This window comes from Eutrema salsugineum, unplaced genomic scaffold, assembly GCF_000478725.1.
Source record: "Eutrema salsugineum unplaced genomic scaffold, Eutsalg1_0 scaffold_9, whole genome shotgun sequence".
NCBI classification, from domain to species: Eukaryota; Viridiplantae; Streptophyta; class Magnoliopsida; order Brassicales; family Brassicaceae; genus Eutrema; species Eutrema salsugineum.
The window spans coordinates 4,429,259-4,452,139 of record NW_006256342.1 but is presented as its reverse complement, the minus strand read 5'-3'; the positions used below and the strand labels follow the sequence as shown (position 1 = coordinate 4,452,139).

Here is a 22,881-nt window from a genome sequence, read left to right as displayed (position 1 = left end):
ACGGACGACAAGTAATGATATGAGAAATTTCAAATATTGAACACAACTCTAGAATTTATGTTCTTCATAATGAATACGCAAAAAACAAAGAAAGCAATAACACAATTATCAATCCAGGTTTCTTCAAATTTAAAATACATGAAAACTATTTAAAAGGGGTTCTTTCTAGTAAGATTTAGGTACAAGACATCTACTTGCACAATCAAAACATTCACATTCAGATAATATTTATAGTCTTCTCTTGCATCCAGAAAAATTCCCAACACACAGCAGGCAGAATCATCTCGATGCAATGCAGTTTTTACTTCATCACGCCTTCACACCACAAGCAATACGAAGGAAAAAATTTAGACATCGCAGGAAATAAAGAAATTTTTTGTTATTAAATTGTGTTTTTGAAACTTGTGTTATACCTTGCCGGCGATGTTGTTGGACAGCCAGTCCAGACCTTCGTAGAGCCCTTCACCAGAAGTGGCGCATGTGCTCTGAATGTACCTGTAGATTGCAAAAAAAAAAAAAAGAAAGGCATACACTTAGTACAAAAGAAATGTTTTGATTTTCGAGACTTGTTGGGATGTTTATTTACCAGTGACGCTGACGGAGGGAGTGAAGGCCAAGCTTATCTGTGATTTCAGCTGCATTCATCGCATTTGGAAGATCTTGCTTGTTGGCAAACACAAGCAACACAGCATCACGCAGCTCGTCCTGCAAAGAAAACCAGTAATAGAGTTGGTAAGTATATGACTTTCTGCATGGGTATGAAGAAATGAAAAACACTCTACAAATCATTATGTCTTAAAGGAATTCGATAGCTAGCAATCGAAATGGACCTCATTCAGCATCCTGTGGAGTTCATCTCTAGCCTCAACTACTCTGTCTCTGTCGTTGCTGTCCACGACGAAGATAAGACCCTGAGTGTTCTGGAAGTAGTGCCTCCACAAAGGACGGATCTGGATACAAGCAAAAAGTTAGTTTATTTGGTTAAAAGAAGTAGCAGAGAGAGACTACCCTTCTACAGTTATGTAAGACACAATCAGATAAGAATCCTCAGATTGTGATGCACAAAGAAGTGATATCATACCTTGTCCTGACCCCCGACATCCCACACAGTGAAACTGATGTTCTTGTACTCCACAGTTTCCACATTGAAACCTGTTGATCGTTTTCAGTTTATCACTAATCCAAGAATCCCATGGAAGTAACCGATTATGGTGTGAAGCTTACCAATAGTGGGGATGGTGGTGACTATCTCTCCGAGCTTGAGCTTGTACAGAATAGTGGTCTTACCAGCAGCATCAAGACCAACCATCAGAATTCGCATCTCCTTCTTGGCAAAAAGCCGGCTAAATAGCTTGGCGAAACTCAACCCCATCTTGCTCTACTGTCCAACCACAACGAAGCAGATAGAAGAGTGTCAAAACCTCATTCACATTCTATATCACGCGATTTCAATCATCGTTACTAACATAAAACCTTAGATTATGCATCTATAAAGCCAATTCACGAGATCAATTCACTCTAATTATAAGGAACATAAAAATTAGCGAGATCAGGCAGATTCAAACAGAGATTGAAAACGTCCCCAGACTTCGTGATCTCTCTGAACAGATCAGATCGTTAACGTCTCTGAAGCTATCGGAAACAATTACGACGGGAATAAAGCTGGAAGCAAATTGAATTTCAACAGATCCACACTGTCTTGAATGCTGAATGTCAGATCGTATAAGAATCCTGGACATATGTTTATATATATATATATATTGAAATCTAATCGCATTCTTCTTCATAGATGATCGCATCAAACTCAATGGAATTCTATCCCCAACCATCGAAATTCAAAATGGACACGCCGTGGAAATGAATCAGCAGCAAATCACATACAGATCTAAGCGAATAGCATAAAATTGAGAATGCATGAGCACAGATCCAGATCGAAAAGCGTACCTCTGAAGAAAATACCCGATAGATCTGAGAGAGAAAGAAACCGCGAAGAAACGGAGACCCGAAAAGAAATTTGAACGAGAGAGAGAGAGAGAGAGAGAGAAGCTTAGGAGAAACGCTAAATGCGCGACGACGCCGAGATGCAAAAGTGGGAAGAGGAATTTTATAAGGCTAAAGGGTACCGGCTTGTACGTCGCTTTTCACGCCAATTTACAAAAAAATGCCATTGGAGTTACGAAATTACCCTTTTCGAATCTTCTATGACCGAGTGCAGGTGTTCGTCGCTCGTCAAGGCCTTCCTCCTATCAAGCCAATTAAAATCTGACACGTGAACAATAGCTCTTTCCTTAGGTGCTACTGCATCTCCTGCGAAATGTACAAGTATACGTTGTTTGTTGATGTTGTGTGGCCAATAGGAAAGTGCCAAGTCATAACTAACGATCTATATTTATTTATTTTCTTATGTATTTTCTATCATCTTCCAGTTTTTTGGTGATCATAGATTCACACGGATGAGTAAACAATCTGATTTCGGTTTCAATTTCTATATTCCGTTTGACAATTTCTAGTTTGGTTTAACGTAGGTTTCAAAATATTCAGTTTTAAAATAATAAAACCAACCAATATATCATAAAAACCGATTGGGTTTAAGATTTCAGCTTGATTTTAGTTTGGTACGTTAGTTTCTCCATTCCGGTGACTTGTAGTTGTAATCTGCATGTATGATGTATCTACTTCAATTATAGGCTATAGCCTAAATATGTCAGTTTCTAAGATGAAAGCGCACGACTACGAATATAAACATTACATATATTAAAAAAAAAAAAAACACACACACACACACAACAACTGTCAAAATTCGATTACCTTAAAACTCATCATGAGCAATTTCAGTTTTTTATTCTCCGACCATAACAGAATTAACAGTTTTGCCAAATACTGAGGTTGGTCAAAGCCCTTGTCGTTATGCTTCTATTTTTCTGTTTTTGCCTTCCAAATTGACATTGTCGAGGACAATGTGACTGACTATTGTGCTTTTTGTGGTTCCAGTTGTGTTTCAGATTATCTCGATTATGTGAACCGTCTATATCTGCAAAAGAAAGGGAGAAAAAATGACTAAAGATTAATTTCTTTCTTTCTTGAGATTTCTTGAGCTAATCTTAAGTCATTGGTTTTGTGAAAAAGAAACCTAGTTTTGAAAAGTTGATGGGGGAGTTGCAGTAGAATTGTATGATTCATAACAATACACTAGATTATTTACTACCTAATTACCTATTGAGAAATCAATTATTAGAGATCTTGAAACCTGGTGAAGCTTTTAAATTCATAATAAGCCTATTGGTTTTTCTTTTCTATAATTTTGCTTTTCAAGCAACTCTATCGTATTAAGTATTAAACCCGTCTTAGCCCAAATCGAAATCTCATATATCATTTTCTGATAGTTCATTTCCTTAGAAGCTCAACACCCTAAATTCTATAGCAGAACACACATATGCATTTGCAATAACATTTGATCTTATAAAATTTTATGACTTGCAAGACTCATTCAGCCTCCAACACATCTTAAGTACAGCAATTGCATAATATTATGGTTCTTTATCAATTTCAAAATAAGAAACCTTCTGTTTTGAGTGACTAGCGAGATAACTAATGTCATGCATAAATCCATCAAAATACATTGCAACTACTACGTCGGAGTCTAGCATAGAGTTCTGTTCCACCTAGAATCACCAAGTTTTGTTTTTACCAATTGAACTATTATTATCTCGTGTCTTACTATAACACCTCCCACCATTGTTTTCATTCTCAAAAGCCTCTTTATGCAGTCCATTTATGAATTAGTTTGACGAACTTGTTTCACAATTAAAGCTTAAAAGCAGCAAGAAAAAGAATCATTGAGCATTTGAATCGGTTCGTTCTGAACTTTGATAAATCTATAGTAAATGGAGGCCATGTCAAATGATTTATAATAATTAATATTTGGGATGTTTTTTTTTATCTAAAGTTACAAAATAAAATAAAACCAAGTGATAAAAAGATTGTGTTTTGTTTTCCATTAACTCTTTAACAATGTCAGCTTTTAGAAAATTTTCTTTGCTCTTTGCTCGTTAAAATATATGTCAATTTTTTATTTTCCTTAAAATAGGTTAAATATTAATTCACATCTCTTTTTTTTTGCTAAAAAATTCACACCTTAAATTTTGTTTTGTTTTGCTTAGATGAAACTGCTATAACCTGTAGTTCACGCATTTTTAACCTTAATTAGTACACTAATTTTCTAATCGCTCTTTAGTTTTTATTTACCATGAAAACTCTATAGGAATGCCTAATTATATTATAAATTGTAAATTGTTTAGGATAAATAAAATAAAAACTATATTGTAAATCAGCAGACGGTCTTATATAAAAGTGAGAAAGAGAGGAGACCTTAGCACCAATGGGAAAGAAACAGACAACTACCTTTTGTTTTTTTGTTCTTCAAGATAAACAAGTATTAGTACTTCATTTTTCAAGCTCATCGTGACTTCCATTTTTGTAGATCTTTAATCATTTCTTCTTAAGTCACCGCTTCGTGACTTCCTCTAATTTCAGGTTCAATTGGTAACTATCAACCGCTACGATTAAAATTAAAACTGCTTTGTAAATTACTAATCAACTAATATTAGCAAAAGACGAACAAAGAATTACAATAAAGCAATGCAATTCGAAGGACACAATTCCAATTGTGATAAGATACTACAGTATCTGTGAAAATGTGCAATCAAAGAATTATAATAAAGAGATAGCTTTCAGAACATTAAGAAACAATACGAATGGTATAAATTTTGATGGTCTATATATCTCGATTTGGTTAATATCTAAATAATAAAAATTTCCACTAAAAAAACTTCTACAATATCGAGTTTTAAAGTCTAACCCTTTTTGTGTATTATTTTTTTTCACTAAAAAATAATTTGTACAAAAGAAAAGATTCAAATGATATTTCACTTTGAAAGAGAATCTATAACTTCCGAGAAGATGTGGTAACATAAAAAATAAATATAGGTTTTGATTGGTAACTTTGCGGAACAGTGGAATTGCGGAAAAAATCTTGCGGAATAGATTAAGCAACTTATAAGTCGCTTTTCTATAGGATGATTTTTCCTTTATATTTTTGTTAAGCAAAAATGTAGTCTGCATTATTGTGTGTATTCGCGAATTTTTATTAATTGACAAAAAAACCTGCGTAAAATGCAATTCCACCATTCTGCAAATTACTAATCAGAGCCAAAGCGTGGAAAATAATCTAATACAATATTTAATAAGATGATTTTGTTATTAATTTACTTTTCAACTAAAGACTATGTCCATACTTAGATTTCCACGGCAAAGACTAGCTTCGTTGCCGGTTTTGAGGAAGTTGATTTCATTCTCGCGCTCTTTATCTCTCTTTCTCTATCTTTCTCCGGTGTCTCCGGCCATCTTCTCCTTCTCCGGTCTCTCCTCCGGCGAAAATTTTCAAGTTTACTGGGAAACTTACATTTGCAAGAGCACGAAAAGCCGATACCAGCTGAAACAGTGAAGCTTTACCCTTGATTCTCGGAGCAGCAATTCATCGGAATTTCCCAACTCCGAAGCTAGGGTTCGAAATTCTTCAGATAATCTCACCATTTCTTTTCGCAAGAAAATCTGATATACCCAAAAAAAAAGAAGAAAAATTGGAGGTGGGTTTTGGAGAGTTAGCGCGGAATTTGATGGTTAGAACGGCGGAGACTTCACGTAGTCTTGTTTGCTTAGGATGAACGGTGCTCCGTTTTGCGATCGGAGAGGGTTGCTTCATTTTGTTAAAACCTCTCTCTCATGGAATGGCAGATCTTGTGAGCTACGGTAATGTCGAGCGTGACATCGAGCAGGTACTCTCTCTCTCTCTGCTTGCCCTGAGCTTTATAAATGTTTATGTATTGATGAACACAAGATCTTCGTTTTGTTGCTTCTGGGATATGTGATTCCTAATTTTGCTTTTTGAATGCTGATAGATGAAAATTACATGAATTTGTAGTCTAGGAGATGAAAATAATCATGAATCCTCTATTGGTTGATATTTTTGCACTTGAAATTCTGTTTCTTCAAGGGTTTAAAAAACATTTTGAGGAAAAAGAGATCCAATGATGATGTGATCTGTTTTAATGAACAAAAAAATCTCTTTCCTTGGATGATAAAAGGGGAGGAAAACACTCTTACGTGTTATTTTGATATCCACTTAAAGGACTTGTTTTTTCTCACCTAGATCTTCAAAAGCCATTTCCCTATCTTTTGCAGGCTCTAATTGCTTTGAAGAAAGGTGCTCAACTCTTAAAATATGGTCGGAAAGGGAAGCCTAAGTTTTGTCCGTTTAGACTCTCCAATGTGAGTATGCTTTAAAAAGACATGAATACATTTGGTTATCGGTGAAGACTGGAGCTCTTTCTTGCTACTTTCTTGTGCAGTTTTGGTGTTGAGATATGAAAAAGCCATCTTTGAACCCTGATTTTTGTTGTTGATAGCTTACCAACTTTGGACATGTCATTTGCAGGATGAGACCTCTTTGATCTGGATTTCAAATGGTGGAGAAAAACGTCTGAAGTTAGCAACTGTATCTAAGATTGTTCCAGGACAAAGAACTGTAACGTCTCTTAAAATTTCAGTTTCTGTTTCGATGCAGCAGCATACAAAGGCAATCTTTTGTTAGTAAAATATTATTGACTTTGATCATGTTTATAATATCAGGCTGTTTTCCAACGTTACCTTCGCCCTGAAAAGGATTATTTATCTTTTTCTCTCATATACTCCAACAAGAAGCGGACTCTTGACGTGGTTGGTGAATGAAACTTAGTTGCTATTCTCATCAGTTTGTATTTGTCTGCCTCTGTAACTGAATAGGTTGCTTTCTTTTCAGATTTGCAAGGAAAAAGTTGAGGCAGAGGTGTGGATTGCAGGCCTAAAAGCTTTGATATCTGGTCAGGGTGGCCGCTCTAAAATTGACGGCTGGAGTGACGGTGGCCTCTCTATTGCTGTAAGTAATAAGTATGCCTAAACCTGACGGATTCATCAATATTGATGTTGCAAATGGATCTCTCTCTTCTCAAAATTAGTCTCATTTAGATTTTCCTAAAGTTTGTATTGTTTCGTCTTCATCATTTTCAGGACAGTCGAGACTTGACATTAAGCAGTCCTACCAACAGCTCGGTTTGTGCTTCTCGAGATTTCAACATTGTTGACACTCCTTACAGTTCAACTACTTTTTCGAAGACTTCTAGAACTGAGAACTCTGTCAGTTCTGAAAGGTCACATGTGGCATCAGAGAGCCCAAATATGTTAGTACGTGGGCCTGGATCGGACGTGTTCCGGGTTAGTGTCTCTAGTGCTCAAAGCACCTCAAGTCATGGTTCTGCTCCAGGTGATTGTGAAGCTCTAGGTGATGTTTATATATGGGGTGAAGTGCTATGTGATAATGTTGTCAAAGTTGGGGCTGATAAGAATGCTAGTTGTGTTGGTTCAAAGTCTGATGTTCTGGTTCCAAGGCCATTGGAATCTAATGTTGTTTTGGATGTCCACCAAATAGCATGTGGTGTTAAGCATGCTGCTCTAGTATCTAGGCAAGGTGAAGTATTTACATGGGGTGAAGAATCTGGAGGACGTCTTGGGCATGGAATGGGGAAAGATGTTACAGGGCCACAGCTTATTGAGTCTCTACCTGTTTCTAGTGTTGATTTTGTTGCCTGTGGTGAGTTCCATACATGCGCTGTTACAATGACTGGAGAGATTTACACATGGGGTGATGGAACACACAATGCAGGACTTCTTGGCCATGGTACTGATGTAAGTCACTGGATACCTAAGAGAATATCAGGTCCTCTTGAAGGTCTTCGCATTGCTTCCGTGTCCTGTGGACCGTGGCACACTGCTTTGATAACATCAACTGGACATCTTTTCACTTTTGGAGATGGGACATTTGGTGTTTTAGGTCATGGTGACAGGGAAACTGTATTTTACCCGAGAGAAGTCGAATCTTTATCTGGTTTGAGGACTATTGCCGTTGCATGTGGTGTATGGCATGCTGCTGCAGTAGTAGAGGTCATTGCAACTCAGTCAAGTTCAAGTATACCTTCAGGAAAGCTGTTCACATGGGGTGATGGTGACAAGAACCGTCTTGGTCATGGAGATAAAGAGCCTCGGCTTAAACCGACATGTGTATCAGCCCTAATCGACCACAGCTTTCACAAAGTTGCATGTGGACATAGTTTAACAGTTGGATTGACCACGTCGGGAAAAGTTTTCACGATGGGTAGTACAGTCTATGGTCAACTAGGGAATCCCACTGCTGATGGGAAGCTTCCTTGCTTAGTAGAGGATAAACTAACTAATGATTGTGTCGAAGAAGTAACATGCGGAGCTTATCATGTAGCAGTTTTAACATCTCGTAATGAAGTGTTTACATGGGGCAAGGGTGCCAATGGGAGGTTAGGCCATGGAGATATGGAGGACCGTAACGCACCCACTCTTGTTGAAGCTTTGAAAGAGAGACATGTAAAATATGTTGCTTGTGGTTCAAACTTTACAGCAGCAATATGTCTTCATAAATGGGTTTCTGGTACTGAGCAATCTCAATGTTCAGCTTGTAGGCAGGCTTTTGGATTCACACGAAAAAGTCACAATTGTTACAACTGTGGACTTGTCCATTGCCATTCATGCAGTTCCAAGAAATCACTTAAAGCTGCTATGGCTCCTAATCCAGGAAAGCCTTACCGTGTCTGCGATTCATGTTATATTAAACTGAGTAAACTATCAGAAGCTAGTATTGATAGCAGGAAGAATGTCATGCCACGCCTTTCCGGTGAGAACAAGGACAGATTGGATAAAGCTGAGCTAAGATTGGCTAAATCTGGAATACCGTCAAAGATAGATTTGATCAAGCAGCTAGATAACAGGGCAGCTAGACAAGGAAAGAAGGGGGACACATTCTCTCTTGTCCGCACTTCTCAAACACCTCTACTGCAGCTTAAGGATGCTTTTAGTAATGTGGCCGAGTTACGGCGTGGGCCACCAAAACCAGCCGTAACTCCATCTGGAGCAAGCTCAAGGTCTGTGTCACCTTTCTCAAGGAGATCTAGTCCTCCTCGTTCAGTCACTCCCATTCCTTCGACGGTTGGACTTGGTTTTTCAACAAGTATAACTGAGAGTTTGAAGAAGACAAATGAGCTTATGAATCAGGAAATGGTCAAATTGCGTGCCCAGGTTCGATCCCTTTAATCTTTACTCTACATATATCGAACTCCATTGCTTCCTCAATTCATTTATCCGACACTGTTTCCACAAACTCTCATGGTCTAGTTTTTAAAAAAGAATCTTGGATGTTGTTCAGGTCGAGAGCCTGAGGCACAGGTGTGAGGTCCAAGACTTTGAAGTTCAGAAATCTGTGAAGAAAGTACAAGAAGCAATGAAACTGGCGTCAGAGGAGTCCGCAAAATCTGAAGCTGCAAAAGAAGTTATAAAATCTCTTACAGCACAGGTTTTGGCTTGAGTACTCTCTCTTATATAATAGTTCTCTTAACCGTTTTTGTATTTGACAATTCTCTGATTCCTCGCTTAATCTTTTTTTTTCAGCTAAAGGATATAGTTAAGCTGTTACCACCAGGTGCTTACGAAGCTGAGAGCACACGGACTGCTAATCTGCTGAACGGGTTTGAGCAAAACGGATTTCACTTTAATGGACAACGTGCATCACGATCTGATTCAATGAGCGACACCTCTCTTGCATCGCCTTTGGCTCTGCCCTCACGTTCAATGAATGGACTCTGGCGAAACTCGCAGTCGCCAAGAAACACAGACGCAAGCACCGGAAGAGACGAGCTTCAAAGCGACGGGGTTAGAATCAGTAATGGTTTCTCAGAAGATGGCCGAAACTCAAGAAGCTCAGCAGCAACATCAAATGCTTCTCAAGTGGAGGCGGAGTGGATCGAACAGTATGAACCAGGTGTCTATATAACACTACTGGCCCTAGGTGATGGAACCAGAGATCTCAAACGTGTCCGCTTTAGGTAACATTTATTAGAATCTCTTTACACTTCTTGTCTCCAATGCATTCCTAGAGATCAAGATTTGATAACACCAATGTGGTTTGTTTGTAGCCGGAGAAGATTCAGGGAGCAACAAGCAGAGGCATGGTGGTCAGAGAATCGTGAGAGAGTTTACGAGAAGTACAACATTCGCGGTACGGATAGATCAAGTGTGCAATCTCAATTCCAGACATGAACTAAAAAACAACAGCGAACGCAAAAGCATAGGTAGCAGTTTAACTTTTATTTTGCAGAGTATATAGAGAATCTATCGTGTTATTGACAAAGAGTTTGTCGTGAGTTTGATGTTTTTTTTTTTTTGTTTAACTAATCGACTCAAACCTGATGATAACTATTTTAATGTGGAAATCGTAAGTTAAACTTACATTACATGATGTTTTACTTCTTCACTCTGGTATCTTCATCAATCTTATCCTTCGTCTCTCTCTCAACTGCATGCCGTTTAGATTTTTATCTTCCACACTGCGCTCAGTTTTCTAAGTATGCTTTAGTCAACTTCATGCCGTTTAGCTTTCTCTTTACTACACAGCGATCAGTTCCACTTTCTTGAGTATCATCATCATCATCGTCGTCGTCTCCTTCGCCTTCCATCAACTTCCCCAAATCAGCCATGGAAGCAAGACTCTCCGAAACTCTTGGCCTCCGGTCTCCGAATCTCAATCACTGCCTTGTTCCTAACGAATTCAATTCTCTCTTCACTCATTTCTCCAATCTCACCTCCTCCGTCCAAATCCCAACCAAAACCAAACTCTCTCGAAAGTCGCCGAAATTCTCAGAATCCACTGCAAGTTTAGGAAGATCCGTATTGTTTAGCCCACCATTTGCATCTGCGTCAGTCTCGGATTCCAGACCGGATTTTCTGAAATGGATCAAACCTGCATCACGAAGCAGTCCAAAGATTCAGACGCTTATGAAGCATCTCTCCGTCTTCGAACGTGCGCTAATCGGAGCAGGAGCCGGTGGAATCGCCGGCGCGTTCACATACGTTTGTCTTCTCCCATTGGACACAATCAAAACAAAGCTCCAGACCAAAGGCGCGTCTCAGGTGTACAGTAGCAGCTTCGACGCCATAGCAAAGACTTTTCAATCCAAAGGGATTCTAGGTTTCTACAGCGGCGTCTCCGCCGTGATCGTCGGCTCAACGTTTTCCTCCGCCGTCTACTTCGGCACCTGCGAGTTTGGTAAGTCTCTCCTCTCCAAATCCATGGGGTTCCCTCCGGTTCTCATCCCACCAACTGCTGGCGCCATGGGAAACATAATCTCATCGGCTATAATGGTCCCAAAAGAGCTCATCACACAGAGAATGCAAGCTGGAGCTAGCGGAAGATCTTACCAAGTTTTGCTTAATATTCTTGAGAAAGATGGAATCTTGGGGCTTTATGCTGGTTACTCTGCAACATTGTTGAGGAATTTACCGGCAGGTGTGTTAAGTTACTCGTCGTTTGAATACCTGAAAGCTGCGGTCTTGGAGAAAACGAAGCAGAACAATCTTGAGCCGTTGCAGAGCGTTTGTTGTGGCGCATTGGCTGGTGCTATATCTGCTTCGATAACTACGCCATTAGATGTGGTGAAGACGAGGCTCATGACACAGATTCAGGTGGAGGCAGTGAATGAGCTTGGTGCTGCTATGTACACCGGTGTGGCTGGGACGGTGAAGCAGATACTGAAAGAGGAAGGTTGGGTCGGTTTTACACGAGGCATGGGGCCTCGAGTTGTTCATAGCGCTTGTTTCTCGGCCATCGGGTATTTTGCATTCGAGACTGCGAGGCTTACCATCTTGAATGAATATTTGAAGAGGAAACAAGATTCTGTAGCTACTGTTGATTCTGATTCCTGAGTTTTGGTTTTGATATGGTTTTAGATGAACACAGAGATAGAGAGCTTATTCTTGTTTCTCAATAAAGCATTGAGCTTTATGTATGTGGCTTGTTTGTTTCTCAGACAATTTCAGAAAGTAAATCACTTCAAAAGATCAAGCTACCAAGTAAGCATTCCTTTTCAATACAAATAGACTGTATATCAAATACTACAAATGATTGTCAATCTCATAGTATTTGCTTCATTCAAGCTAATGTGTGTATATGTCATTTGCTAAGATGAATGTGTACAACTATATAACGTGTACAAACAACTCTCACTACAACGACCGTCAAAATCCGATCACTTCAAAGCTCGTCATGAGCATTTTCACTTTCTTCTCCGACAATAACACTTTCTGTGAAATACTGAGTTTGGTCTATGCTCTTGTTGTCATGTGAATCCAGACAATCCGCAGAGGGATGAACCACTCCATAACCAAACCCTTCAGCAGAGTTACAATATGCTTCTACTGTTTTGTCTTTGCCCTCCAAATTGACATTGTTGAGGACAATGTGGCTGCAAGGTACTGCGTCACTGCACGCGAATTTGATGGCTTTTGCGCTCTTTGTGGTTCCGGTTATGTTTCTATACATTACCTCGGTGATGTGAACCGCTGATGTCTGCAAAACAAGGAAAAGAAAAGACCCTTGATTAATATCTTTCTTGAGGTTTATTGAGCATATCTTGAGTCAATGGTTTTGTGAAGAACAAACCTGGTTTTGACAAGTTGATGGCGAGTCACAGTAGAATTGATCGATTATAATCGGATTTGCAACGTCCTGCATCTCGACGTTCTCAAAACGCACACCCTTAACGTAACCATTACCACCCTGTTTTGAAGATTATCGTTTCTAAGTCCTGAAGCTCTCAGAAAGTAAAGTGGTACAAGATCAAGCAAGGATCAAGAATTGAGATTTAACCTGCCATGTCTTGATTCTTAGACCATTAGTTGTGTTCTTTAGAAAAGCAGTGTCCAACACAATTGCTGTGACGGTTGCTGTCGAGTTTCCTCTTCCAAGGCTTCCAATACTGCAGAACAAGAAATTGCAACCAAGAATTATAAACTTGATTACTTGAAACTTATGTAGGTTAGAGACTGTTTACCTGATTCCATGTCCTGGTCCACAATAGATCCTCTTCATCTTTATCCGCGCACTTTCATTCACAATTGAAACGCAATCATCTCCTGTTATTAAGTTTTTAAAGTGGTCAGCTATAATATTTTGAGTTTAGTACTATCATAGCAGATTAGTATTTTTGAGATAAATAGAAGTGGACCTGTGCTGATTTTGCAGTCTTGGATTACAACATTAGTCGATGCAGTGATATGGATTCCATCAGTATTGGGACTGTCTCCTGGAGATGTGACCATAACTCTAGAGATCCGAACTGTATTTGACCGAGCTATGCTCAAATGCATCTGCTGGCTGTTCCGGATTGTTAGGCCTCTCACGTACACAGCTGAACTTGAATCTATAGTTACCGCCTGCGAATACAAAGTGTTCGTTATAATAATAACCAAACCGAAACTTAACGGTCCAAGAACACAAAAGGGCAAAGACTTCATACCGTAGGTGCTCCTATGCAAGGCTACAAGAGAAAACAAGAAAGATATGTGTCAGATTTTTAGTACTCTTGAAGAAGAAACTTCAATTTATGTTGTAGAAAAAGATGTTACGTTAGACTTGTTCTTCTTGCAAGAAGCAGCCCACCATTTGGTACCAGAACCATCTATAACTCCATTTCCTTGGAATACAACACCTTGGAGTTTTGAAAATCTGAGCCAATTCCTTTGGAATCTCGGGTCCCATTCGCTAGGATCATCTGGTGCCACGATTGTTCCATCAATCTATAGAAATCATTCAGAAAATGGAATAAGACAAAATTGTGTATAGCTAACATCTACGATATTTTTTTTTTTAGATATATCAATCATAGATTCAAGAGGTTGAACAATGTTAAAAATTAACCTGAACGATCAAATTTTCTTGACATGGACCATTAAAATTCGTTGCATTTACTAAGTAGTGTCGTCCTTGTGGAACCAGTAACACGGATCTTGGTGCAGAGCAGGCTATCTTCCAAGCGCTTGTAAATGCCTGGTTATAGGAAGAACAAAAAGTGTGGATTTGGAGTTTTTTGTGTGTCTATTCCATCAGCATTTTTAATAAGATTCGAGCATAAAAGATGTCAATCAAACGCACCTGAGTATCATCAGAAACTCCATCTCCAGCTGCACCGAAGCTATCCAAATTCACCAGGTTCTTACCAGAAAATTGGCTTGTTATCGAAGAGAAGTCAAAGAACGCCACATCATCATCAATATCATCCTGAGGCACGTCGAGGTTCTCAAGCTCCCCAAGAATGTCAAGCTCCCTATACGGCGTTTCTCCTGAAGCTCCACAAGAAGTTACCATCAACAGAGCCAACAGTGAAACAGTGAAGAGCTGATTCATCTTATGCTTCAAGAAAACGTTTTTTTCTGTTTGTATTGTTAAGTAATGAGATGGATTTTGATTTGTAATGAGAGGATAGATAGTTCTGAACTTATAAGCGGAGTAGTTAAGTGGGATAATTGTGGGTTTTTGTATTGGCTTGGCTTAAAAGTAAATGAAGGAAAGCCCTTGTTTATCAACACATCTAAACTTAAAGCACAAGGAATGTGCTTTTCCACTTCTTTTTGCTTTACTCCAAAACGTCTACACAGATTTTCATGGTCAACGTATTTGTGAATGTTTGGTCCCTCATGAGATCTAGAAGACGAAACAAGAAAGAAAGACGCAGAAAGCTTTGCTCTTTTGACGTCAAGCTTTTTTCATTTTAGGACCATAATAATAAGTAGGAGAAACGAAAAGCAAGTTGCAGTTGTTGTTCCATAACAAAAAGATATAGGAGTACTATAGGTCAACGAGTTTGTTAGACCAACCTTGCAACTGAAGAAATCATTGCAGATCTATAGAAAATGTGCGAGCTTTGCAAATTGATTCTTTCTTCTTTAATTTTAAGCAGATGCAATGTATCCAGTGTCTTATCATATTGTTTATCATTTGTTTGTTTGAAATCACGTTTGAACTGAGCCTCTACAATGTATATGTAGAGGTCCAAGTTTTTAATTTGCAGTGGGTTTTAAAATCCTGTGCACCAAAATTGATTTTAACGTGATTCCAAAATGATTGTTGATTAAGTTGTGGATAGATAGATTGTGAGTGATGGTATGTTTTTATTCTGTAGATAAGTACCTATCTTATTTGGGACATCAATCTCTCATCTTACTTATATGTTACTCCAAACATATGACGCTAATCTTGCTTAGTTGCAAAGGTTAACTTCACAATAGCTCACAAAATCCTAAATTTCCTCAACTATGGTCAGAAAAAAAGGACTCTACAATTAGAAACAAACAGAAATGTGCGAACACAATCTTGGAACTTATGCTAGAGAAGACGAAGAAGAGCAGCCATTCGATAACCATTCCAAGATGAGTCCAATACCCTCAAATACACATTTCTTGTACCACAAGGTTTCCTCTGCCCAACCATACCCTAGCAAGTAGCAACGAACAATAATCAAAACGCAAGAGGCAGCCAAAAGACCCAATAATTACAGCGACTTGCCTTTGGGAATATCATAAATTCGACTCATATCTTCTATGATAAACAAAGAACAACTCTACGAGCTTACCTTATTGAAATTTTGTTTTATATATAAGTAGCGTTTTAGTTTTGTAAACCATTGTTAAACAAAGTAAGAACAATGTCCATATCATTCTTCTTCAGGCACATTCCGATCTCGACGCCACCTGATTCTTCACGTCTCTCTGCCATTGAGATTGCCTCTCCTTTAATGGACATGACATCAACCTTAACGGGCTTTCCCCACCCGAAATCCGACTCGTATACACCCAACCGGGTCGACCCGGCAACCGACCCGAACTGTGAGCTCTTTCCCTGAGAATCGAATCCAACAGCGAAACCTTCCGCGATCGTCTCCATCTTTCGTGAAAACAAGCCTTTGACCAAATCGCTGAGGATCTCAACAGCCGTAACAAATCCTCTCTCCTCCGCGAAATCCGCCGCCTTACGGTTATAACAACCCGCCGGAAACATGCAATTTCCGAAGTACGTCGCCGGAAGCGGCGGATCCAACCGCTCTCTGAAATCTCCGACGAAAATAAAACCCACGGGTCTCTCTCCGTTTCCTCCTCGAGCCTTCACGGCGCATGTCCACACGTAAGCGTAGGCGATGACGAAAGTCGACAAGTCGAGCGTGGCTAAAACGGCGTCGTCGTGATCGACTTCTCCGGCGGGGATTGGGCTCAGGCTTCTCGTGTTGGTTGTTTCGTTCCCTTTCAGAGATCTCACGATCTGGATCATCTGTTCATCGAGTCCGGTGAGACCTCTGATCGATGATCGATCAAGAGACGGAGTTAGATTCTCCGGAAGAGAGAAGACTCTGTTTTGTTTATACAAGTGAGCCCAAGCTTTGATAAACATGCTTGACGTTTTCCCGTCCAAAACGGCGTGGTGTGCTACGACGCCGATGGATAATCCTTGGTTCGGGAACAACGTGATTTGCAGAGAGAAGGCGGAAGCTGAGTCATCGGAAACCGGTAACTCCGGTAGCAGAGTGTTTAACTCGGAGACTGGACGCTGTCCGTAGCCGGAGAGAAGAGTAAAATCAGCGTCGGTCTCGGCGATGGTTAATGAAACGGCGTCGTTTTGAGAGACGACGATGCTCGGTTTGGGTTCGGTTTGGTCCCAGGTGATGCGGCCGGAGAGAGGGAGGTAGTTGCGGAGGACGAGGGAAAGGGAGAGCTTGAGCTTGGGGAGGATGATGGAGTGGAAATGCTCACGAGTCGACTCGGTGAGTCTGTAGAAGAAGACTCGTTTGACTGGGTGGAATAGTAGCCATGGTAAATCGAAGAAAGTCAACGGGATTGTGAGCGAGTTGGTTGAGTTTAGAACTGAGTCCGAGTCGGCGGCGGGGGTGACTCGGGCAACCTCGACGACGAGTAGTGTCATTGGTGAGGACAACGAAGAAGGTGAAAATCGATCGAAATTGCCGAAGAAAAAACAGAAGGAGATTGAATGGGATCACACAATAGTATTAAACTTGAATATACTATGGCTTACATGCGCCGCTACACGCGGGCTCTATATATTTAAAGTTTAAACCTTAAATTTTCTTTTCTTATAGATATCTACTTCTGGTTATTCGACGACCAAAAACAAAATATACCTACTTTTGGTTGTTCTGACCTAAACACCAAAGTTTTTTTTGGTAAGAAAATTTTTTTTTGGTAAGACCTAAACACCAAAGTTATGACTATGTATTTACTCACTGTAGTAGATATTTTGTCTTGCATTCTTTAGTTGTTAATAGTAAGAGCTTTGGTCTTCTTAAAAGAAAAGAAAATTTTTTTGAGTCAAGTAGAAATTTTTTATATTTGTTGTGCTATGGAGATCAAGAGAAGATGCAATTTTAGTGAAATAGATTTTTTGGATACTTGTATGGTCAAAAAAAATATTAAACGGATATAAATCTGGAGAATTTTTTGTAGTTTTAGAAAGAAAAAACAAACAAAAAATATATATACTTATTTGTGTACTTATTTGTCGCGCACACAACGAGTTTCACAACAAGGCTTTGATTGGTAATTTTGCGGAATTACAGAAAAAAATCTTGCAGAATAGATTAAGCGACTTATAAGTCGCTTTTCTGCGGAATGACTTTTCCTTTGTATTTTTGTTAAGCAAAAACGCAGACTGCGTTTTTGTGTATATTTTTTCATTACGCAGATTTTTGTTGATTGGCAAAAAACCTGCGGAATTGTGTTTAAAAACGCAATTCTGCCATTCCGCAGGTTACCAATCAGAGCCCAAGTTTCACAGTTTTTCGCTTACGTGTCAGCTTTAGAATGAGTTTTGACAGTAAAAAGACCGTTTAACCATATTTAACAATTACATGTCATTTTTTTATTGGTTCTTAACTGATGATGTGTAAAAAAAACTTAAAACAAACTGTTCTAAATTATTATGGTTTAATGTTTAATTCTGTAGTCAACCAAACCGTTTTAAAAATTTGATAAAACCGAAATTTAGAAAAAAAAATTAATAAAAACGTTTTAAAAAAACACAAAAAAACGTTTTTTTAAAACACAAAAATGGAATCTATATCTTTTAGTAATTACCATTTTTTATGTTTCCAAAATTTAGAAAAAATCTAACAAAAATGTTAAAAGAAACAAAAAATAGAATCTATATAAAAAGTAATTGAATGTCGTTTTAAAAAAAAATCAAAATTTAACAAAAAAATCTAACAAAAAAGTTAAAAAATATATATATATACTAATAGAATATATATATATAACTAATAGAATATGTCGTTTTTCTAAAAAAAAAATCATCTCTAACTAATGGAATATCGCTAATGTTTATACGGTTTCCGATTTCTTATGATTTAGTATAAATATCAACTATTTTTTTCTAATTCTCTCACAACTTTTAAAATTGTCTAACTTCTTCATTCTTCTTCATTCTAACTAAAAATTCATGGAGTCATCAGGTAAACATATACTAATGTTTTTCTAAAAAAATATTAACATATATTATATATCTTTATATAAATCATGTACATATCATTCTACTTTTGTAGTTGTCAACAACCGTTTTTCAAATTTAATAAAACGGGAAATTTAATAAAACATTAAAATGCAAAGATATCTAACAAACAAAACAAATAAATTTAAAATAATATTAGATTTAAAAAAAACAAATTGAAAATTATATTAGTTCGCGCAAGAGGCGGAAAAATTCACTAGTTTCCATTAAATAAGAAGATCATGAAATAAATAAAGGAAATCTTATTCCTCTTTGGTCACATGTGAACTTCTCCCAACAATAGTTTTGTCTCTTTGTTACCATTAGATGTAGGTAACGTGAGATCGTTGAAGAGGCATTACGCTAACACGGAACTAACCGGTATGAGATGTTTTAAATCGAATCAAAACACCAAATTGAAGATACGTTTGAGTATAGTTTGTCGATAATGGAGAAATGGTATTCTATTGTTTAGGAACGTCGTCTTTTTGTTTATTTTTGCTGTGTTTGACGGTGGCACAAGTATGTCAGGAGAAAAATCTATAACAACAGGATCAGAGAGAGATATGCTAGAGAAGAATGGCCAAAACTACCCACATAATCAAATAACTTGAGAACGAACTCATGATTCCAATATCGCTTATGGGCTATGGGCCTAAAGCCCATTGAAAGGTAATAAAGCCTTTAGCGGGTAGGTAACTTCTACTTCTGTCTTCCGCTTTCTCGACACTTTTATTTCGACCGTCCGATTCGATTAACTGGCGCGAATCAATGGCTCCAAAGTAATGGAAGACTGACGAATAAAATAAACGTGTGGAGTGGTGAGTGAGAATTACAAACTCAATTCCAAATCTCCCACAAACTCTCCAATTAAAAAACAATGAGATTCCAATTTCATAATTTTCCCTTTTTCCAAATCCAAAAATTCACCGTTTTCGCTCACAGAATCTGATACCGAAGAGAAGCAAAGCAATACTACAGGTATCAATCTCCTTTATATTCTTCTGATTCTTGTCTAATCTCTTTTTTTTTTTCCTTCTGGTTTTTACTTTGTTTTTCTTTTGTCTCGCTTGTGGTTAAGTAAAGAATCTGTGTCTTTGCTTTGAAATGCTATATGTATGTTCTAAACTTTTTTTAATCTCTCCCTCTCGTTTTTCCTTTGTTGTTAATGCTAATAAACCAAAACAATCCATAAATTCAAATCCGTGATGTCTCATCATGCGTTTCTCGCCTCTGCTTTTTCTTCACTTTTTCTCGACATGAGTTTATCAGATTGTTGTTAAGAGTTTGAAATCACAAATCGGAAGTAGCATAAAACTCAGAAATTCAGAAAATTTACAGAGAGTTTTTTTTTGAAAACGATGATGATGATGATGAAGAATGTGTTTAGCAGAATTGATCTCTCGAGTTTCGTGACAGGTTCAACTGAGCATACGTGGCAACCAACAATGTCTGCGGAGACGAACATACCAAGTTACTGGCTAAACTGGAGATTCTTCGTCTGCGCCATCTTCGTCTTAACTTCGCTGTTCCTGTCTTCTTTCCTCATTTGGAAATACGAAGGGCCTCGAATACGCAGGAAACGCGAAGGAGATGATCAAAAGGAGCTATTAGGAGCTGTGTACGATGATGAAACTTGGAACACTTGTGTGGAAAAGATTCATCCGAATTGGTTGCTTGGTTTCCGAGTTTTCGGTTTTGTTGTTCTTCTTGGACTCATCTCTGGTAATGCCATTGCTGATGGAGCAGGCATTTTCATCTTCTACACACAGTGAGTAGCTCCTGATTATTGTGTAGACGGTTTCTTACATCATAGTTGTTCTGATGAGTGTTGTGTTGTGTTGATTGTTTTTTATCAGATGGACTTTCACATTGGTCACAATTTACTTCGGGGTATGGCTTTTCTTCACCTTTTCATGGTACTGCACATGCTTTATCTGCAACCTGCATTATATCAACTCCAATTCAAGTTTTCTGTATAAACTATGTGTCTTCTAGTTCATTAGTAACTTTGATTAGATGTGTTTCTGTATGGAATCTGAGGGTTTGATGAGTAACATTTCCTGAGAAAATCGGTTTTTCAAGAACTTGAATTGGAGTTGATATAATGCAGGTTGCAGCATTGGTGTCCATATACGGATTTAGATCAGGTGAGAACTGTCAGAACGGAGTCAGTACATTAGATGAAGAGCAAGGCTCGTATAGGCCTCCCGTGGATGGAGAAAACTCGAATGTGTTTAAATCTTCAAACAGACACGAGAGACACAACAGGTCTACACGTCAGATGGCTACTACATTGGGTTACATACTTCAGATTCTTTTCCAAGTAAGTCTTCCTGGTTTTGATGTCAGACATGTTAAGTTCTCTGTGTCTGAACATTGTTATTGGATTGCAGACTTGTGCAGGAGCTGTGTTGCTTACAGATGGTGTGTTTTGGTTCATTATCTACCCTTTTCTCACATCCAAAGACTTCAATCTCGACTTTGTAAGTTTAAAACCGCAAAAACTATCACAGTTTGTAAGTTGTCTCTGATATATGCTTAAGTTCTGACCAAACGTTTATATCGCAGTTCATTGTGATTATGCACTCGGTCAATGCTGTTTTCCTCCTTGGCGAAACTTTCCTGAACTCTCTGGTTAGTTTTTATGCTTAGCCAACATAAAATCATGATGATGATGATTATAGTGATGATGATGACTTTGATGATGATTTCCATGTATCCAGCGATTCCCGTTGTTTAGGATTTCGTACTTTGTGGTATGGACCGGCATATTCGTGCTATTTCAGTGGATTGTTCATGCTTGTGTCTCCTTCTGGTAACAGTCATGGTTTTATCCTGCTTTACATTATTCTATGAACAGATTAGTATAACAAATGTGATATCTGTTTGTGCAGGTGGCCATACCCATTCTTGGATTTGTCATCACCCTACGCCCCTTTATGGTACGCTACACAAACTCATTGGCTCCCATTCCTTATATCGATTATGAGAAATTGTGCCACCAAATTAATGTAGAGATCAAACTCAACTTCCGGTTATCCAAATTTGCATTCGATTCTGGAGATGTAGACAATGTAAATGATTATTGATCTTGAATGGAGTTAAGAGTACATAGTAATGTTAATTGATGTTGCAGGTATGCTGCTGTTGGGTTGATGCACGTACCATGCTTTGGAATCTTTGCTTTGATCGTGAAGTTGAAGTACCTGTGGCTCTCAAGATGTTTCTCAGAAGGAACATAGTAACAAAGATCATATATACTCGAATGGTTATAGTATCTCTCAATTCTTGAACAGATTTCAAAGTAAAAAATTACATAGTCTCATGTACAGATACAGCCGTACAGGTTTTCTCCTGCCTTCTGTATCAATTTTTTTGTATATTACATTCATAATTCCTTTTGAAGGAACATATAAATCACTTAGCTAATCACCATGTTTTTTTTGGAGGGCTAAAAACACGTAAAAATGTTCTTTTGGTGGTAAGTTTTTGTGTTTCAAGTCCTAACTCCCACGTATCGTGTGCAACGAATTATGTTTCATTTTAAGGCGGTTTAAATCCGTTTTCTAACCATCTAAAAAATTTGTTGTTTTTTTTTACCGCCAATTTCAACCGTTTCCATAGCTAAGTAGCCAGCAATATTAATCAAGGATCAAAGTCAGCATGGTCGCTTTTATTTCCCTAGAAAGAACAAATTATTTTAGTAAGCAAAATGCCAAAAACAATTTAAAAAAAGAGCAATTCAAGCCTGGTAACTATTAGTTAGATATATATTGATTCAGGTTTATCGAATCTGATTTTGAGTTTTATTGTTGATTCACGGCTTCGCAAACAAAAACAAAAACAAAAGCAACAATAATGGACAAGTCAAGATTCTGTTTAATTTGATTAGAGATACAGTATAATAATATTGGACAAGATTTGAAAGGGAGATGCTCTAAGTTCCACAGATCCAATTTTAATTAGAATTAGATAACGAATATTATTTTTCCTGATAAGGTAATTAATCATATCTTGTCTTTCCCCCACCGCCAATTAATCATATTTAGATCTTGTATGGTGGACTATTTTTCAACTTTAAAAGAAGCATCATGTTATTCAGATTATAACAAAAATATACTATTCAGATTAGAACAAAACTTTATATTTTTATCTAAATATGGCTAACGAGAGAACATATTTGTCCGCTTTGACTTGAAAACAATGTCCACTGTGACACTCGCTGTGTGAGAGGGCTGATAGGAGCCCATTTTCATTTTCGCTGTTGAACCCGATCGAGTCTTCATACACGTCGAAATTTTATTTTCTAATGTTTAATAGCCATTTCATCTTTTAAAATGGCCATCAATCATCTTCGATGTACATGTTCACCCTTTGGTTAA

The 22,881-nt window shown here is 38.0% G+C and overlaps 6 protein-coding genes across 8 annotated transcripts; 3 read left to right on the top strand and 3 right to left on the bottom strand.

Annotated features, from left to right (window-relative positions):
• Positions 1-18: 18 nt before the first annotated feature.
• On the bottom strand, positions 19-2,090 carry LOC18008057 (ADP-ribosylation factor 2-B). 2 transcript variants are annotated; one of them, XM_024160161.1, is made up of 7 exons: positions 1,945-2,090; positions 1,225-1,381; positions 1,082-1,152; positions 831-950; positions 587-705; positions 414-495; positions 19-315 (listed from the first exon to the last, which is right to left on the bottom strand). In XM_024160161.1, exons 2-7 carry the CDS (start codon positions 1,370-1,372, stop codon positions 310-312), a joined length of 546 nt encoding a protein of 181 aa, XP_024015929.1. In that variant the 5' UTR covers positions 1,373-1,381; positions 1,945-2,090; the 3' UTR covers positions 19-309. The 2 variants fall into 2 exon arrangements, with proteins under 2 accessions (XP_024015929.1, XP_024015968.1); XM_024160200.1 differs by having other exon boundaries at positions 1,225-1,378; positions 1,945-2,089.
• Positions 2,091-5,320: 3,230 nt separating this feature from the next.
• On the top strand, positions 5,321-10,403 carry LOC18008075 (PH, RCC1 and FYVE domains-containing protein 1). Its single transcript, XM_006390821.2, has 9 exons — positions 5,321-5,834; positions 6,241-6,327; positions 6,494-6,583; positions 6,688-6,774; positions 6,857-6,973; positions 7,105-9,195; positions 9,323-9,469; positions 9,565-9,998; positions 10,089-10,403. The coding sequence occupies exons 1-9, from the start codon at positions 5,787-5,789 to the stop codon at positions 10,210-10,212; spliced, it is 3,225 nt and encodes a 1,074-aa protein (XP_006390883.2). The 5' UTR covers positions 5,321-5,786; the 3' UTR covers positions 10,213-10,403.
• A 232-nt stretch (positions 10,404-10,635) lies between these two features.
• On the top strand, positions 10,636-12,056 carry LOC18008060 (protein MITOFERRINLIKE 1, chloroplastic). Its single transcript, XM_006390820.2, has one exon. It carries the CDS (start codon positions 10,648-10,650, stop codon positions 11,872-11,874), a length of 1,227 nt encoding a protein of 408 aa, XP_006390882.1. The 5' UTR covers positions 10,636-10,647; the 3' UTR covers positions 11,875-12,056.
• A 122-nt stretch (positions 12,057-12,178) lies between these two features.
• Positions 12,179-14,353, bottom strand: LOC18008066 (probable polygalacturonase At1g80170). The gene is made up of 9 exons (XM_006390819.2): positions 14,102-14,353; positions 13,868-13,996; positions 13,576-13,746; positions 13,467-13,487; positions 13,176-13,383; positions 13,002-13,083; positions 12,818-12,926; positions 12,611-12,727; positions 12,179-12,517 (listed from the first exon to the last, which is right to left on the bottom strand). The coding sequence occupies exons 1-9, from the start codon at positions 14,351-14,353 to the stop codon at positions 12,203-12,205; spliced, it is 1,404 nt and encodes a 467-aa protein (XP_006390881.1). The 3' UTR covers positions 12,179-12,202.
• Positions 14,354-15,152: 799 nt separating this feature from the next.
• LOC18007829 (phenolic glucoside malonyltransferase 2) lies at positions 15,153-17,113 on the bottom strand. Its single transcript, XM_006390818.2, has 2 exons — positions 15,579-17,113; positions 15,153-15,439 (listed from the first exon to the last, which is right to left on the bottom strand). The coding sequence occupies exon 1, from the start codon at positions 16,916-16,918 to the stop codon at positions 15,614-15,616; it is 1,305 nt and encodes a 434-aa protein (XP_006390880.1). The 5' UTR covers positions 16,919-17,113; the 3' UTR covers positions 15,153-15,439; positions 15,579-15,613.
• Positions 17,114-19,343: 2,230 nt separating this feature from the next.
• Positions 19,344-21,946, top strand: LOC18008074. Of its 2 annotated transcripts, XM_006390817.2 has the most exons (9): positions 19,344-19,477; positions 19,916-20,267; positions 20,356-20,389; positions 20,610-20,822; positions 20,893-20,982; positions 21,068-21,133; positions 21,223-21,314; positions 21,394-21,441; positions 21,636-21,946. In XM_006390817.2, the coding sequence occupies exons 2-9, from the start codon at positions 19,945-19,947 to the stop codon at positions 21,739-21,741; spliced, it is 972 nt and encodes a 323-aa protein (XP_006390879.1). In that variant the 5' UTR covers positions 19,344-19,477; positions 19,916-19,944; the 3' UTR covers positions 21,742-21,946. The 2 variants fall into 2 exon arrangements, with proteins under 2 accessions (XP_006390879.1, XP_024007714.1); XM_024151946.1 differs by lacking the exon at positions 19,344-19,477 and having other exon boundaries at positions 19,580-20,267.
• Positions 21,947-22,881: the final 935 nt, after the last annotated feature.

Excerpts from the sequence above, each read along its gene's own strand:
- LOC18008057 (XM_024160161.1), bottom strand. The coding sequence starts at position 1,372 with ATGGGGTTGAGTTTCGCCAAGCTATTTAGCCGGCTTTTTGCCAAGAAG. Across the intron at positions 951-1,081 it reads ATGTCGGGGGTCAGGACAAG|ATCCGTCCTTTGTGGAGGCA; the intron begins GTATGATATCAC and ends GCTTGTATCCAG. Across the intron at positions 706-830 it reads TCCACAGGATGCTGAATGAG|GACGAGCTGCGTGATGCTGT; the intron begins GTCCATTTCGAT and ends TTTTCTTTGCAG.
- LOC18008075 (XM_006390821.2), top strand. The coding sequence starts at position 5,787 with ATGGCAGATCTTGTGAGCTACGGTAATGTCGAGCGTGACATCGAGCAG. Across the intron at positions 6,974-7,104 it reads ACGGTGGCCTCTCTATTGCT|GACAGTCGAGACTTGACATT; the intron begins GTAAGTAATAAG and ends CATCATTTTCAG. Across the intron at positions 9,196-9,322 it reads TGGTCAAATTGCGTGCCCAG|GTCGAGAGCCTGAGGCACAG; the intron begins GTTCGATCCCTT and ends GATGTTGTTCAG.
- LOC18008060 (XM_006390820.2), top strand. The coding sequence starts at position 10,648 with ATGGAAGCAAGACTCTCCGAAACTCTTGGCCTCCGGTCTCCGAATCTC.
- LOC18008066 (XM_006390819.2), bottom strand. The coding sequence starts at position 14,353 with ATGAATCAGCTCTTCACTGTTTCACTGTTGGCTCTGTTGATGGTAACT. Across the intron at positions 13,747-13,867 it reads AAGAAAATTTGATCGTTCAG|ATTGATGGAACAATCGTGGC; the intron begins GTTAATTTTTAA and ends TGATTTCTATAG. Across the intron at positions 12,927-13,001 it reads GGACCAGGACATGGAATCAG|TATTGGAAGCCTTGGAAGAG; the intron begins GTAAACAGTCTC and ends CTTGTTCTGCAG.
- LOC18007829 (XM_006390818.2), bottom strand. The coding sequence starts at position 16,918 with ATGACACTACTCGTCGTCGAGGTTGCCCGAGTCACCCCCGCCGCCGAC.
- LOC18008074 (XM_024151946.1), top strand. The coding sequence starts at position 19,858 with ATGATGATGATGATGAAGAATGTGTTTAGCAGAATTGATCTCTCGAGT. Across the intron at positions 20,390-20,609 it reads TGGTCACAATTTACTTCGGG|GTTGCAGCATTGGTGTCCAT; the intron begins GTATGGCTTTTC and ends GATATAATGCAG. Across the intron at positions 21,315-21,393 it reads CATGCTTGTGTCTCCTTCTG|GTGGCCATACCCATTCTTGG; the intron begins GTAACAGTCATG and ends CTGTTTGTGCAG.